Genomic DNA, 14,187 nt, shown 5'->3' with positions numbered 1-14,187 from the left:
TAATTAAAAAAAAAAAAAAAAAAAAACAAAAACATTGACTTCCTGCCTGGCGAAAATTGTTAAGCCCCGCCCACCTCTTCAATGAAGTATTTCACTGTAGCAGGAAGGACATTTTCATTTATCTCTTTTTATTTTTGAAATTAGGCTACTTTTTTTTTTTTTTTTCCTTTAATCAATTAATTGTATATAAGTACTGAGTTATGGACAAGGATGGGGTTAGAGGAAAACTGAACTTTTCTGAGCACTAAAGCATCAAATACAGGACGATACTTAGACTTAGGTTATGTTCAGATTGCAGGGCTTGATTTTTTTGCGAGGTCATTCACATTTCTAATTAAATGTGACTTGTATGTGATCTCCAGTGTGAACTTTAAATGCCCCAAATGTGTCCCGCATGATCATTGGAGGACACGACGACGTCACACACAGTGAGTGTGCTCAGTGATTATGGAAGTCGCCTAAACATGGACGCAGCATCGAACACCTGGAGATTTTAAAGCTGCTGTTGTACCGGAGCCAGAACATGTAAAACTTATTTGTTTGAAGGAGGAGACTGAGAAGAAAAAGGAGGACGAGGTTTTTGGCCATGGTGTTGTGAGGGGAAGAGGCAGTAACGTCTGTAGAAAGGAACGTGTGAGTGCAGAGACACAGAGAAGAGTGGTGGGATTGATCTGTGCTTCACTGCGTCTGAATGTAGCCATTTACTTAGACTTAGGCTACATTCACACTGCAGCCTGAAGTGACCCAAATCCAATTTTTTGGCCCCTATGTGACCTGTATCTGATCTTCTAATGACAGTCTGAATGACACAGATCAAATTTTTTCAAATGTGACCCAGGACACTTGGATCTGTGCTCCTAAAACCGATACATATCTGATCTTTTCACATGCGACTTCAGTCTGAACGGCCAAAGCACATTCATCTCACCTACACCTTATCAACAAGTGAAAAAACGTTCTTCTCGTCATACGAAATGAAGAATGAACTCTGTGTCATTGAAGTGAAGCACATCGCTATCCACCCACTCTTGGTTCCGTCTCCACATCCACACGTTCCTTTCAACGGACGTTGTTGCCACTGCCCCACAAAACACCACGGCCAAAAACCTCGTCCTTCTCCTTCTCAGTCTCCTCCTTAAAACAAGTAAGTTGTTCATGTTCTGGCTCCGGTACAAGAGGAACTTTAAAATCTCCAGGTGCTCGATGCTGCGTCCATGTTTGGACAACTTCAGTAAACACAGAGCACGCTCACTGCGGTTGACGTCGTCGTGTCTCCAGTGCACATGTGGGACACTTTTGGGCCATTTAAAGTTCACACTGGAGTGTCACATTTAATTGGAAATGTGAAAAACCTCAGATTTCACAAAAAAAAAAAAATCTGAATTGAGCATTAAACCCTGCAGTCTGAACGTAGCCTTAGACAAAGTGTATTGATCCACAAGGGAAATTATTTGGACACTGTTGCTCGCACATCACAATATAATATAATAACAAAGAGAAAAAAAATATGTAAATGGTCATAATAAACTCTAAATAAGTACGACCCATGCGTCCACACCACATTTCTTCATACAAATACAAATACATGATACAAAACTGCACACAGCAACTTGATTAAACTGATGCGATGTGCAGTAGTTTCATTAGTGATTCTGTTTTGATAGCGCTCTGAAGGGGGAGTGACTTAACACAGAGAGGGGGTACTCAGAACATCAAAAATCTCTTTAACCCTCTTTAAAATCGTCTTAAATACCGAGTACTTTTCAGCTCTGACAACAGCCGCATGCTGCTACAACTCTCCATTGTCAGAAACCAAATTAATGTGGTTCCAGACAAGGTTAACATTTGGAACCCATCTAGTCGTTTAATAAAATAACGACCGTGCTGGTTTATTTTATGCATAATCGCTGGGAGGGATTAGAACAGATCTGACTCGTATTTAACCACATCTGGGCTCGATGTCAGCTCCATATGCGCCGCGCTCTGAAGTGTTGTTTAAATGTCCATTATGATAATTCCACTCGTCCATCTTCGTGTTTCTGTGTGTGTGGTCAGACGCTGGCATTGCGGGGCTTTTACCCGTACCATCCAGAACCACGGGGAGTTCTGGACCCATGTTGGGCGCTGTGAGCTGGAGACGGCGTGTGGGTCAAACGCGGTGGGTTTAAGTCTGTCCTCGGGCTGTTTGTCGTGTTCTGTGTTTCCGCAGATGCCTGGGCCTGGATAACCTGAGCCGTAAGCACTTTCCACTAGTCTGGTTGTCATCAGTAGAAGGTTATGCAAGGTTAGGAGACTTGTACTGTTTCCTGGTATACACTCATTTATAATATTTAATTTGTTTGTTTTGTTGAAGAGGGGGTTGATTTTTATGAATTTTCTCCCATGTTAAAACGTTGTTCACACATCAAAAACATGCCCGAGGAGGATTTATCATCATCAGTACATGTTTAAGTCATTTTGTGATCTTTCCCAGACCTTATTTGAACCCTCTTTACTGTTAGCTGTAAGATTCTGACCAAGGCTCCGCCCACAAGCCTCCATCACCCATGCTCCCACACGACAATTCTCCATATATTATAAATATTCAAAAAACATGATATAAAACTGGACACAGCAACCTGGCAAAACTTATGTGATGTGCAGTAGAGTCCGGGTCAGGTACTGTTAGGGTAAATAACCAGGCTTAGGTGGTGTATAACTACTGCTATGATGTAACTGATGTGCTGCTATACAGTTATAGATGCATCCAGAATCTCGGACTTCTGGTCATTGCACAATTCGTACTGGGAAGGATTTTCCAAAAAAGTGAGCATCAAACCTCCATGTTTGTTTTCCCAGTGGGATGTGTCTATTGTCAAAGTTGATCTTTTCAAGTCTTTTGAACCATATCACTTTTGTTTCTGGGAGGAGCTCGGAGTAGAGCCGCTGCTCCTCCACGTCGAGAGGAGCCAGTTGAGGTGGCTCGGGCATCTGTTCCGGATGCCTCCTGGACGCCTCCCTCGGGAGGTGTTCCGGGCATGTCCCGCCGGGAGGAGGCCCCGGGGAAGACCCAGGACACGCTGGAGGGACTATGTCTCTAGGCTGGCCTGGGAACACCTCGGGGTCCCCCCGGAGGAGCTGGAGGACGTGTCTGGGGTGAAGGAAGTCTGGGAGTCCCTGCTTAGACTGCTGCCCCCGCGACCCAGCCCCGGATAAGCGGACGAAAATGGATGGATGGATGGACTTTTATTTCTGGTCCTGATAGTCATATTTTAGTTTTGGGATTCGGACATTGTTAATTGTGTGGTTGTTGGATCCTAACACCGGAAAACAGCTCGAGAAATGTGTTTGCAAACTCCATAAATGCAAAAGTGAATCAGATGTGTGTGAGTGCAAACCTCTGTTCAAACTGTTTCCCTTTCCAACGGAATTGAAAAATAGTGAAAGGTGAAGGTGATGGGCAGGATTGATCCACAGGAAGAACCAAAAAGGAAACCTTCGACTGCCTAAATCATCCTGAGTTTACAGCGAACATTTTGTATGTGGAGCACCAACAAAGCAGGATCCCGTTTGTTAATGGAGAGGTGCAGAAGACAAACAGACTGAGCTGGACTTTCTTGTTCTTGTTGTTTTACAGCAACATCACATCTCGGTCTCTTTGCAGTGGAAGGTGTTTCTTGGTGAACAGCTGGTGCCTTTCTCTTCGGCGCTGACTTTTTGAATTCGTAAAAGATTTCCAAATTCCAAAACTGAAATATGACAATATTAGAATCAGAAACAAAAGTGATATGGTTCAAAAGACTTGAAAAGATCGACTTTGTCTCAGTTTTTCGGAAAATCCTTCCCAGTATGAATTGTGCAATGACTGGAAGTCCGAGATTCTTGATGCGTCTTTTGATGTACTGCTATATTTGATTATTGTACTATTATAATTCACTATACAATGGCCCAGAAAACAGGGACTAGATTACAGCTGAGGGATGCAGAGATATTTTCAGTTCATGTACAATATATTCTATTTCTATCTATATGTCTAATTCATTAACTAAATAGGGCAAGGACTAAGACGAGTGAGATGAATCTGGGGGATCCTTGTCACAATTGGATAAGACTGTGCAACGTGCCAAGAGGCCTGGCTGACTGTGCACCAACGAAGAGACACTAAGTCTAAACCATGGTCGCCTCCCACTATAGTTTGTGTATAAAAATCATTGTATAGGCGTAAATATTCAGTCTCTGCATGGGAATGTCAGCACAGACTCCTTGTACAAGTATGACTTTCTAAAATTGGAATAAGTAAATTATCTGGACTTTATTTCAGTTTCAAGTGTAATTTTTATCTAAGCAGAAACTAACAAACACTAAGGTATTTTCCTCAACAGTACCTGTAAATAGTTGCTGAAACGGGCGGGTTTTAATGTTCTGGAGTTTTACGGGCAGGTATGCAAGCAGGTAGTGATTACACACAGGCGGGTCAGGTGAATAAAATGAACAATGAACGGGAGAAAAATACTTGATGTGCGTCCAGGACGTCCGTTACCCTGGAAACAAAGTGCCATTTCCTGGTCTTTTCCCGGAGAGATGGCAGACCAAACTGAGACTGAGAGAGACTTTAGTGTATGTATTACATAAACACATCAGAGGAGGTGATCGGCTGGGCAGCTGCACTCCTGGTTTAGTCCTGCTTTAAACCTGGTTAAATCCTGGTTTAGTCCTGGTTTAAACCTGGTTAATTCCTGGTTCAGTCCTGGTTTAGTCCTGGACTACTGGGCTGTGGGACTAATGGGTTGACCCTGATTTATCACGGTTCCGGAATGTTAGTGCAGATTTCACTTTGATATAATTGTGGGTGTGGTTCTGTACTGTGCAGGACTCTGATGTGCAGGAGTTTCATTAGCAGGTCCACGCTGATTGTGTTGTGATAGCGCTCTGAAGGGGGAGTGACTTAACACAGGGAGCAAACGGAGGGGGGACTCAGAACATAAAAAATGAAAATGACACTTAAGTGAATATTAATATGTTGTAATCAGTGAATATAGCATTTTCAAAACAATAAAAGGTAACATGGTGATTAAATATGTGATACAGTGTTAGAGTCAATACCCCACCCTCTTAAAAGAACCCTTTAAAAGAACACCACTTTTGACCATGTTATAACATTGTTCTCTCATCAAAAACAAGCCTGGACTTATACTTCACTTATATTTTAATTCATGCTGGTTTCATTAATCCTCTGAGTCTCACCAAACTCTTTGAAATTCCCAGGATTGTGATGTCACAGGTAGAGACAGTTTTGATCATATCCCAACTAAACTCAATCGCCTTATCCAAACTCTAACTGTGTTTTTGCTTATAAATCAAAAGCCTTTAGTCCATAAAATAGCACAACTAAACAAGAAGAAAAACAAAACATGTTTGACAGGTTTTTTTTTATGATCTGTTTAGCTAATTATGTAGATACTGTAGTGAATGTAAAAATAATACTGTTGCTATAGGATAAGCAGAAAACAGACTGGATTTTTCTGGAATTAGACCTGGGTGGACCAGTTCAGTGTGCTGCCTGAAGATCATTTCCTGTACCTGCATTTTAGAATCAAATCCATGTCCAGAAATGTGTTTTTTGTGCCTTGCATGTCCATGTATTACATGTATTTGCTCTGCACTCAACACTAACGATACGCTCAGCTGCATCACATTTGCATTATTTAAATTATAACTCCAGTGAAGTAAAAATGGAAATTGTATTGATACTCTGCAGAATGCTGGGGGTGTTCTACATGTATGTTTATGAATGGAGGATGGTGGATTGGCACACATTGCCTGAAAACTCAAGAAAAAACACTAAATGGATTTAAAGGGGCTGTCACACCTTTACCATTTAGCCAGCGTATGACGAAGTATCAAAAATGTAGCATGTTATAGGTAAGTTTTGTATAAGTTGTGAGCACGCTGAAGCACGCTGACATACGTCGACATACGGCAAGGTCGTCAGAAATTTTTGGTCATGCTCAAAATTTCTGGACGCACAGTCATGGACAAAATTGTTGGTACCCCTGTGGCAAAAAAAGACACTGCTTTTGAATGGTTGTTCAACAGAATTATTTAAAACAACAAACTAACTGCCCTGGACAAAAATGATGGTACCTCTAGAAAAGATGGTAAATACTTAGACAATAGGGACAATAGGGTTTGGCGAAATGATAGAGACAACACTGAACATGGACCAGAGAAGGTGAAGAACCTCCAAACAAATGTGAAGTGGAAGGACGAGGTACATCAGTGTCAGATCCATCACTGTTTGAGCCAAAGTGGACTTCATGTGAGGACACCACTCCTGAGAGCAAATCATAAAAATGTGAGATTGGAATTTGTCACAATGCAGATTAACAAGCCCAAAAGCTTCTGGTTGATTGTCTTTTCACTGTCCCTACGGAGGAGGTTTGGTTTTGTTCTGGGGCTGTTTTGCTGCATCTGCCACAGGGTGTCTTGAATCTTTGCAAGGTACAACAAAATCACAAAACTATCAATGTATTTTGGAATGAAATGTGTTGCCTAGTGTCAGAAAACTTGGTCTCGTTTGTAGGTCATTGGACTTCCAACAGGATAATGACCCAAAATACACAGATAAAAATACACAAGAATGGCTAAGAACAAAACATTGGACTGTTCTGGAGTGTTCTTCTGTGCCCATGTCTCAGTCCTACTGAACATCTGTTAAAAGAGCTGAAACATGCATTTGGAGAAGGAACCCTTCAAACCTGAGACAACTGAGAAATGTTTCAAAATACCTGTTGACCAGAGCAGAAGTCTCAATGACAGTTACAGAAATCGTTTGTTTGCAGAGTTATTGCAAAAGGTTGTGCAACAAAATATAAAGTTAAGGTGCATCTTTTTTGTCAAGGCCAGTTTCATTATTTTGTTTTTTGTAATGATTCTGTTGAACCACAGGTGAAAAACAATGTTTGATTTTTGTTGGACAGTTTTCAGTTTCATGTTTTTTGTGTGTGTTTATACATCCTGCATGCACGGCCAAAAGTTGTAAGTAAGTTATGCAATCGTTGACACAGGTTCACACACGTTAATTGTAAGTTACTCATAAGTCCAAATATGTTGAGATAGTGTCTAGTGTACCTATAATTGATGAGTAACATGCTTTAAACTTGTGTGTAACTTGTATTGAACTTATCTCCAAAGCACACTGACATATCCAGACGTATTTGACATGTTCTGACGACCATAAACTTACTGAACGTGTTTCTAACTCGTAGCTGCCGTGTAATGGTGTATTGGCAGCGTGTAGAGAAGTCGGTTTATAAAAATGGGGAAAGCGTCAGTCCTCTTCCAGACTTCATGGTGAGCAGACCCCGTGGTACCACACGCTACACAGATCACCTGAGAGATGGAGGATCCAGCAAGATTGAGACGAGAATACAGACTGGCTGATTAGTTTCTAGTGCGATGTCTAGTGCAGTTATGAACCGTCGAGCAGGCAGCCTTTTTATTGGCGACGACAAGTGAGCGTCTGCAGTATGCTGCCGTGCACTATGCATAAGTTAGACTGTTGTTGGGCATAAGTTGTGGACGACGACAACACGCTAAGCATTAGTTGGTATAAGTTACATTATATAAATTACCAAAACATTCTATATCAGTTACTATTTTGTTATTTATACATCTAACTCATTACAAATACACAAATAGTCTATGTATACTCCACAATTAAAAAAGAAAAAAAAAAAAAAACACTGGTAGCTCAGCATACGTCAGTGTTTTAGAGAAAATCTGGAATGTATCTGATACGCTGGCTAAATCGTCAAGGTGTGACAGGGCCATAAACAGCACATGTTCAGGAGCCTGTGAACACATGTTCATGGTCATATTAGGGTCCGGTCAAGCAGAAGTAAACAGCAAGCCCAAAATTTCAAGTTAATGCATCTGATATAAAAATGTATTGAACAGATACATATGTACTCTAGTTTGGTTCTAAAGTTCCATCCATTTTAAACAGACCATGTATGAAACATGGAACAAAAATTATTTCCCAAATTTCAAAGACCTGCAAATCATGTAAATAAATGGATGTATTTCATCATATCTTGTGTTATTCCATCTTTGAACTGCATTATTGCCCAAAAAGTGCTGCATATTTCATTCCCTCCGTTACTGACATGAGTTTTTACATTTTTTGTCATCAACATGAAAGAATCTCACAGGTTTAACTTTACCCTGTTGGAGAGTAACTCTTTCCTACATTCTGATACTTTACTTATTTCAATAGTCCCTCTAGTTTCTGAATAAGAGACATTTGAATGTCAAAAATCTGCCCGTTTCCCTCCGTTACCACTTGACCGGACCCATTTACGTGTTTGAAGGTCGACAAAAAGCTGAAGTTCCAGCTAAAGCCGTTCTTTATATTCAGATTGTGTTAAAAGAAAGCTCAGATTAAAGTCTAATTTGAGTAATAGAACTTCAGACAAAGCAGTGCGTACAGTTAGTTTGATGTCATCAGATGCAAAGTGTTAATATGACTTGATAATTTGAAAAACATCAACTCTAATCCATCTTGTATTTGTACGGGACGCTTGAGCAGAGACAAAATGCAACTCCACATAAACCACTCTCCCTGATCTCACCGTCAGACGAGTGGACCAGTGCGCCTCCCCACAGCGCCCCCTTGTGTGCTGACCTTGCCGAGCTGCTGGTGCTTGCTGAGCTGCTCCAGGATGTGGCCGACCTGAGTGTGGCTCAGCAGAGAGGCCATGTTCCCGCCCTGGTTCTTACAGAAGTGCTGCCCGTTGTCATAAGTGTCGGAGCTGGAGTTGATCTTCAGACAGGACTCTCCAACATGGTGCCAGCCCTCGTCACACACCTCACCTGCACACACACACAGACACACACACACACACACACACACACAAGGATCAGTGTTGGGAAGGTGACTCTTAAAATGTATTCCCCTACAGATTACAGATTACAAAGCCCAAAATGTAGTTTGTAACAGAATCCATTAAATTACTTAAAGTGAGTAACATAATCTGAATACGTTGGATTACTTCATTTACTGTAGAGAAGCAAAGATGAGGAAATCGTAAGATAAGATGTTTTGTCTGATAAAAGAAAAGAAAAGCCCAGATTTTACTGAATCAAATAAAAAGTATTATTGATAGAAAAAGAGGAGACACATCCACACAGCATGATTTAGTCCTGTTAAATCCTGTTTTAGTCATGTTTTAGTCCTTGTTTTAGTCCTGATTTAGTCCTGGTTTAAATCTGGTTTAGTCATGGTTTAGTCATGGTTTAAGACCTGGTTTTAGATCTGGTTTAGTCCTGGTTTTAGACCTGGTTTAGATCTGGTTTAGATCTGGTTTAGATCTGGTTTAGATCTGGTTTAGTCCTGGTTTAGTCCTAGTTTTAGACCTGATTTAGTGTCCGGCAATGAGTGGGATTACCGAAAAAAAAAGGATTTAGCCCAAAATGTGAAAACAGGAAAATCCCGCCGTGTAATCCATTTATTTCAACAAAGTAACTGTAATCCAATTACCACTCATTGAAACAGTAACTGTAACTGAATACAGTTACTCATAATTTGTACTCTGATTACGTAACTCCAGTACATGTAATCTGTTACTCCCCAACACTAACAAGAACACACAGGAACACACGCTGAGGGACGACTGAAGAATTTTTGTTAAGAGCTCGTGGACAGTATATTGATCTTGGTTCATTTTATAATATGGTAATGTAGCTCAACAGTCCTGCCCTAATGTGGTCATTAGTCTCCACCACAGACTGTATGAAAAGTGGAGAGTGTGACGTCACCCACAGTTTGGCTCAGGCTTTATATAATGAATAGGACTTTTTTTTTTTTTTTTCACAAAATAGTGAAATAAAAACACCAGAATCATGGAGAGTGGGTTAATATGAACGTTTTAAGCCCAAAATATTCACCTTTGGCTCTGGCTCGTCTGTAAAGAGCATTGCAAGTATAAGGCAGAGTTATTATTAATATTCACAAATTGTTCTCAGTGCATCATTATTTTCTTTTTGAACAGACTAGTGAGTTACAATAAAAATAGAAGTGATACAAAGCTGCAGAGGTGACTGTTAGCAGCATACAAAATAGCACTAATTATAATCTATCCCAGATGAACATGTTGTAATTATTTGACAATAATGATAATAACAGTTGCTGAATAAATCAAATGTTTTGTAAAGTTGTGTCCTCATCCACACATACATACATGTGTGTTGTTCTGGATGTTCACACTCGTCACAATACAAACAGACCAGGAGCAGGTCCACTACTCAGGATATTTGCTGCCTTTAATGAAATGATGTAAGTGTAAATATGAAGGTGCTGCACCTGCATAAATGGTCAAATAACCCTCACATTTTACAGAGGAAACTAGAAGAAAATTATTCTGGGGCTTACTGCCTTTTTACTGTCAAATATCAACCTCAACATCCACCAAAAGACAAATGTCATCAAAACAACACACACACACACACACACACACACATGCACACATACACATGCACGTGCACACACACACCATAAATGTCAAAAACATGTCAGGATACACCAGACATGTCCAAACTGTGGCCCATGGGCCAAATGCGGCCCCCAGACACATTTTTCTTGGCCCTCAGGCTTCCAGGTGAATTGGCCCAAATGACCTTGCATCAATGAAAAATTTACTTTTTACTGCAAGTTTTTTGAACATCTACCTTGATAAAAACTAAGTATTAAATATGAAGTGTGTAGTTTCAAGGATCTTAGCATGAAGAAAAAACGATGGCTCATTCTAACGTGTTAAACATGCAAATATTTCAATTATTCAGTGTATTGAGCTCCAGTCTATGGCCCTCGATCGGCCCTCTGCTTCGTCTGTGTTTAGATATGTGGCCCTTGATGAAAAAAGTTTGGACACCCCTGGGATACACCATGCAATGTGAGGGTTATTTGACCATGTATGCAGCTGCAGCACCTTAATATTTACACTTACATAATTTCGCCTGCAGCTTTTTCTAAAAAGGGTGTTTTTTGGGCCCTGAGACCAAACAGGGCCCAGTTGGGATTAGTCCCTATCAACTTGTGATGGCCCAAGACAAGATAATAGGAAATAATAGTGAAAAAAGTAGCACAAAACATCCCGAGGAGTGGACCTGCTGCCGGCCTAAACCTCCTTTCTTGCCACAGTTGTCCTGGTGTAGAGCGTCAGGAGCAGTGAGTCGGTCTGAACCTTCAACCCTCCAACCACCACCACAAACACAATAACTGAACACACTGGTCAGAGCCGGGACAGAACCACCGACCTTATTGAGTCATTTTGGAGCAGTCCTTCAGTCTGCTCAAACAGCTGCTCTGCATTATGATGTCATCAGATTAGGTCGACTTTTTGGATCATTTCACTCCTCAAATTGCTCTGAACTTTGCGTCTCACCTTTGACGGTAGCTTCTATTTTGAGCCATGAACTGTTTCCCTCTCTGTTGTTTTTATTGGTAAAAAATGGAAAAAAGACACGTGAGAATGTTCCAGAAACGACCCGGAGTCAGAACAGAGGAGAGTAAAATCAGTTTTACATAATCTACAGTTTCCTTTAAACAGGTCCAGTGTGCTCCCTGTGCTCTGCCTGAATCAGACACGAGAACTGCACTGCTCAATATACCCCCAAAAAAAACACTCTGCTCATGTATACACAGAAAAACAGAGAGATGAAAAGACAGAAGGAGAGGAAACTAGAGAGAGAGAGAGACACAGAGAGAGAAATATATGTAGAGAGATGAAAAGACAGGAGAGGCAAATATAGAGAAAGACACATAGAGAGTAATGAAAAGACAGAAAGAGAGGGAAAGAGAGAAAGACAAAGAGAGAAGGAGAGAGATGAATAGAGAAAGAGAGACAGAAAGAGAGAAAGAGAGAGAAACAAAGGGAGAAGGAGAGAAATGGACATGGAGAGAGAAAGAGAAACAGATAGTGAGAGAAAGAGACAAAAAAGAGAGAAAGAGAGAGAAACAAAGAGAGAAGAGAGAGACGAATAGACAAAGAGAGAGAAAGCGAGATAGATAGACAGAGAGAAAGAGAGAGAGACAAAGAGAGAAGGAGAGAGATGAATAAAGAGAAAGAGAGACAAATAGAGAGAAAGTGAGACAGATAGAGAGAAAGGGAGATGAATAGAAAGAAAGAGATTGAAAAAAGGAGCCGAAGAGAGAGAAAGAGAAGAGAAGGATAAAGCAACATAGAGAGAAAGACAAAGAGTGAAAGAGAGATGAATAGAGAGAGAGAAAGAGAGACAACGAGAGAAAGAGAGAGATGTACAGAGAGAGAGAGTCAAATAGAGAAACAGAGACAAATAGAGAACACGAAAGATGAACAGAGAAAGAGAGAGAAGAGAGAAAGAGAAGCAAATAGAGAGAAAGAAAGACAAAGAGTGAGAGAGATGAATAGCTAAAGAGAAAGAGAGAGAGACAAAGAGAGGAAAGAGAGACAAACAGAGAGAGAGATGAACAGAGAGAATGAAAGAGAGAGGTGAAGAGAGAGAAGGAGAGAGCAGGTCGTTGTTTACTCTGGCCTGTGGAGCTGCTTATTTTCCCTCACATGTTGTGGCTTCTTCATCTGCCTCTCTTCTCCCTTCATCTTTATTTAGAGCACGAGGAGACGCAGTGAAACGGAATGAGACCAGACCAGACCAGACCAGACCAGACCAGACCAGACCAGACCAGACCAGACCAGAGCAGACCAGACCAGACCAGAGCAGAGACCAGACAGAGCAGACCAGACCAGACCAGAGCAGACCAGAGCAGACCAGAGCAGACCAGACCAGACCAGACCAGACCAGAGCAGACCAGAGCAGACCAGAGCAGACCAGAGCAGACCAGACCAGAGCAGACCAGACCAGACCAGACCAGAGCAGACCAGACCAGAGCAGACCAGACCAGAGCAGACAGACCAGAGCAGACCAGAGCAGACCAGACCAGACCAGACCAGACCAGAGCAGACCAGGCCGGGCTAAACAGCAGGAGCAGGGTAAACAGTGGTGTGAGGCTCTGGTGTCTGTGGGAGCAAAGGTGCTGCATGTGGGAGAGTGTGGAGACAGAACACAGGTCCCAGACAGAGGAAGCCGCTCTCTCTGCTCTTATTTGTCGCTCTCAGTTTGTTTTGTGGCTCGTCATCACAGAAACGCACTGGGACAATTATAGTACTTCTGTTATTCCAAGTCACAACACCATAAACGAGGAAACTGACCCAAAACAATCAAGACGGCAAAATGTTTATGTGGTTAAAGTTGTAAAAGTTGGTTAAGAAAGTGGCATGCACTGAGTTACATTGAATTTGACTTCTAATGACTATAACAGAACAGTATTTCATTGTGCTGCAGGCCTACTCACGAAGATCAGTCATGTTTTTCAGTCCATGTTTAGATTTGCCGTATGGTTTTATGTTATTATGTTTACATTTAACATATTAAAGGGCCAGTACTCTTTTTTTTTCCATGTAGTTGAACAAAATGTGTCTTTCTTCAGTACAGATACGTTGTATAAGCAGCTCTTGAAATCAAAATAAGTCTGCTGTGTTTTGTCTGCATCTAATTATAAAGTGTTTTTATTCTTCAACAATGAGGAAGTGCGCTGTTAGCATGGTAATCATTAGTGTTACTGTGAAAGTAAACTCTGCCCTGGTCATTGAAAGTTGTGAAAAGTGCTTATAAACTCATCACGGTGAATAATTAGGATGATCTGAATGCATAAGGTAAGTCAGGAAGTACTTAATAGATTAAAATAAACTAGTATTGTTTTTCACATTTTTAAGACTATATATAAAGGGTTAGGGTTAGGGTCAGGAACAGCACTATATAAAGGTGCACTATATAACTTTTCTGGTGGAAATTTCACCACCTGCATGTCTCTGTTGAGATGGTATGACTTTCCCAACAATGCCCCATAATGTTGCACATAAGCAGTGTTGTGCATCGTTCATTGAACACGTTCATTATTCAGTGAACTTGGAACTGAACACAGCACAATTATACATCAAGACCTTGAACGTGAATTTGTTCAAATTATGTAAGATGAACGACATACGTCACTGTTGAGGTTCAGTTAAACGTTGGGATTTGTTTTCATCTGACGAGTCGACTGACAAGGTCTGCTCGCACTTTTTAGGGCCTGGCTCCACTGCAGCACTGGCTCTGTGTTTGTCAATGGGA

The 14,187-nt window shown here is 41.1% G+C and overlaps 1 protein-coding gene across 1 annotated transcript in view; it reads right to left on the bottom strand.

Annotated features, from left to right (window-relative positions):
• atrnl1a (attractin-like 1a) overlaps positions 1–14,187 on the bottom strand; it is a 499,802-nt gene that overhangs the window by 369,919 nt on the left and 115,696 nt on the right. Inside the window, exon 17 of the mRNA XM_055162865.1 lies at positions 8,666–8,853. Coding sequence (XP_055018840.1) covers positions 8,666–8,853 — 188 coding nt within the window. The remainder of the gene's footprint in view (positions 1–8,665; positions 8,854–14,187) is intronic.

This window comes from Boleophthalmus pectinirostris, unplaced genomic scaffold, assembly GCF_026225935.1.
Source record: "Boleophthalmus pectinirostris isolate CB_2022bp ecotype Guang Dong unplaced genomic scaffold, ASM2622593v1 HiC_scaffold_5, whole genome shotgun sequence".
Taxonomy (NCBI): Eukaryota; Metazoa; Chordata; class Actinopteri; order Gobiiformes; family Gobiidae; genus Boleophthalmus; species Boleophthalmus pectinirostris.
The sequence above is the reverse complement of the archived record's forward strand: the minus strand, read 5'-3'. Positions and strand labels throughout refer to the sequence as shown.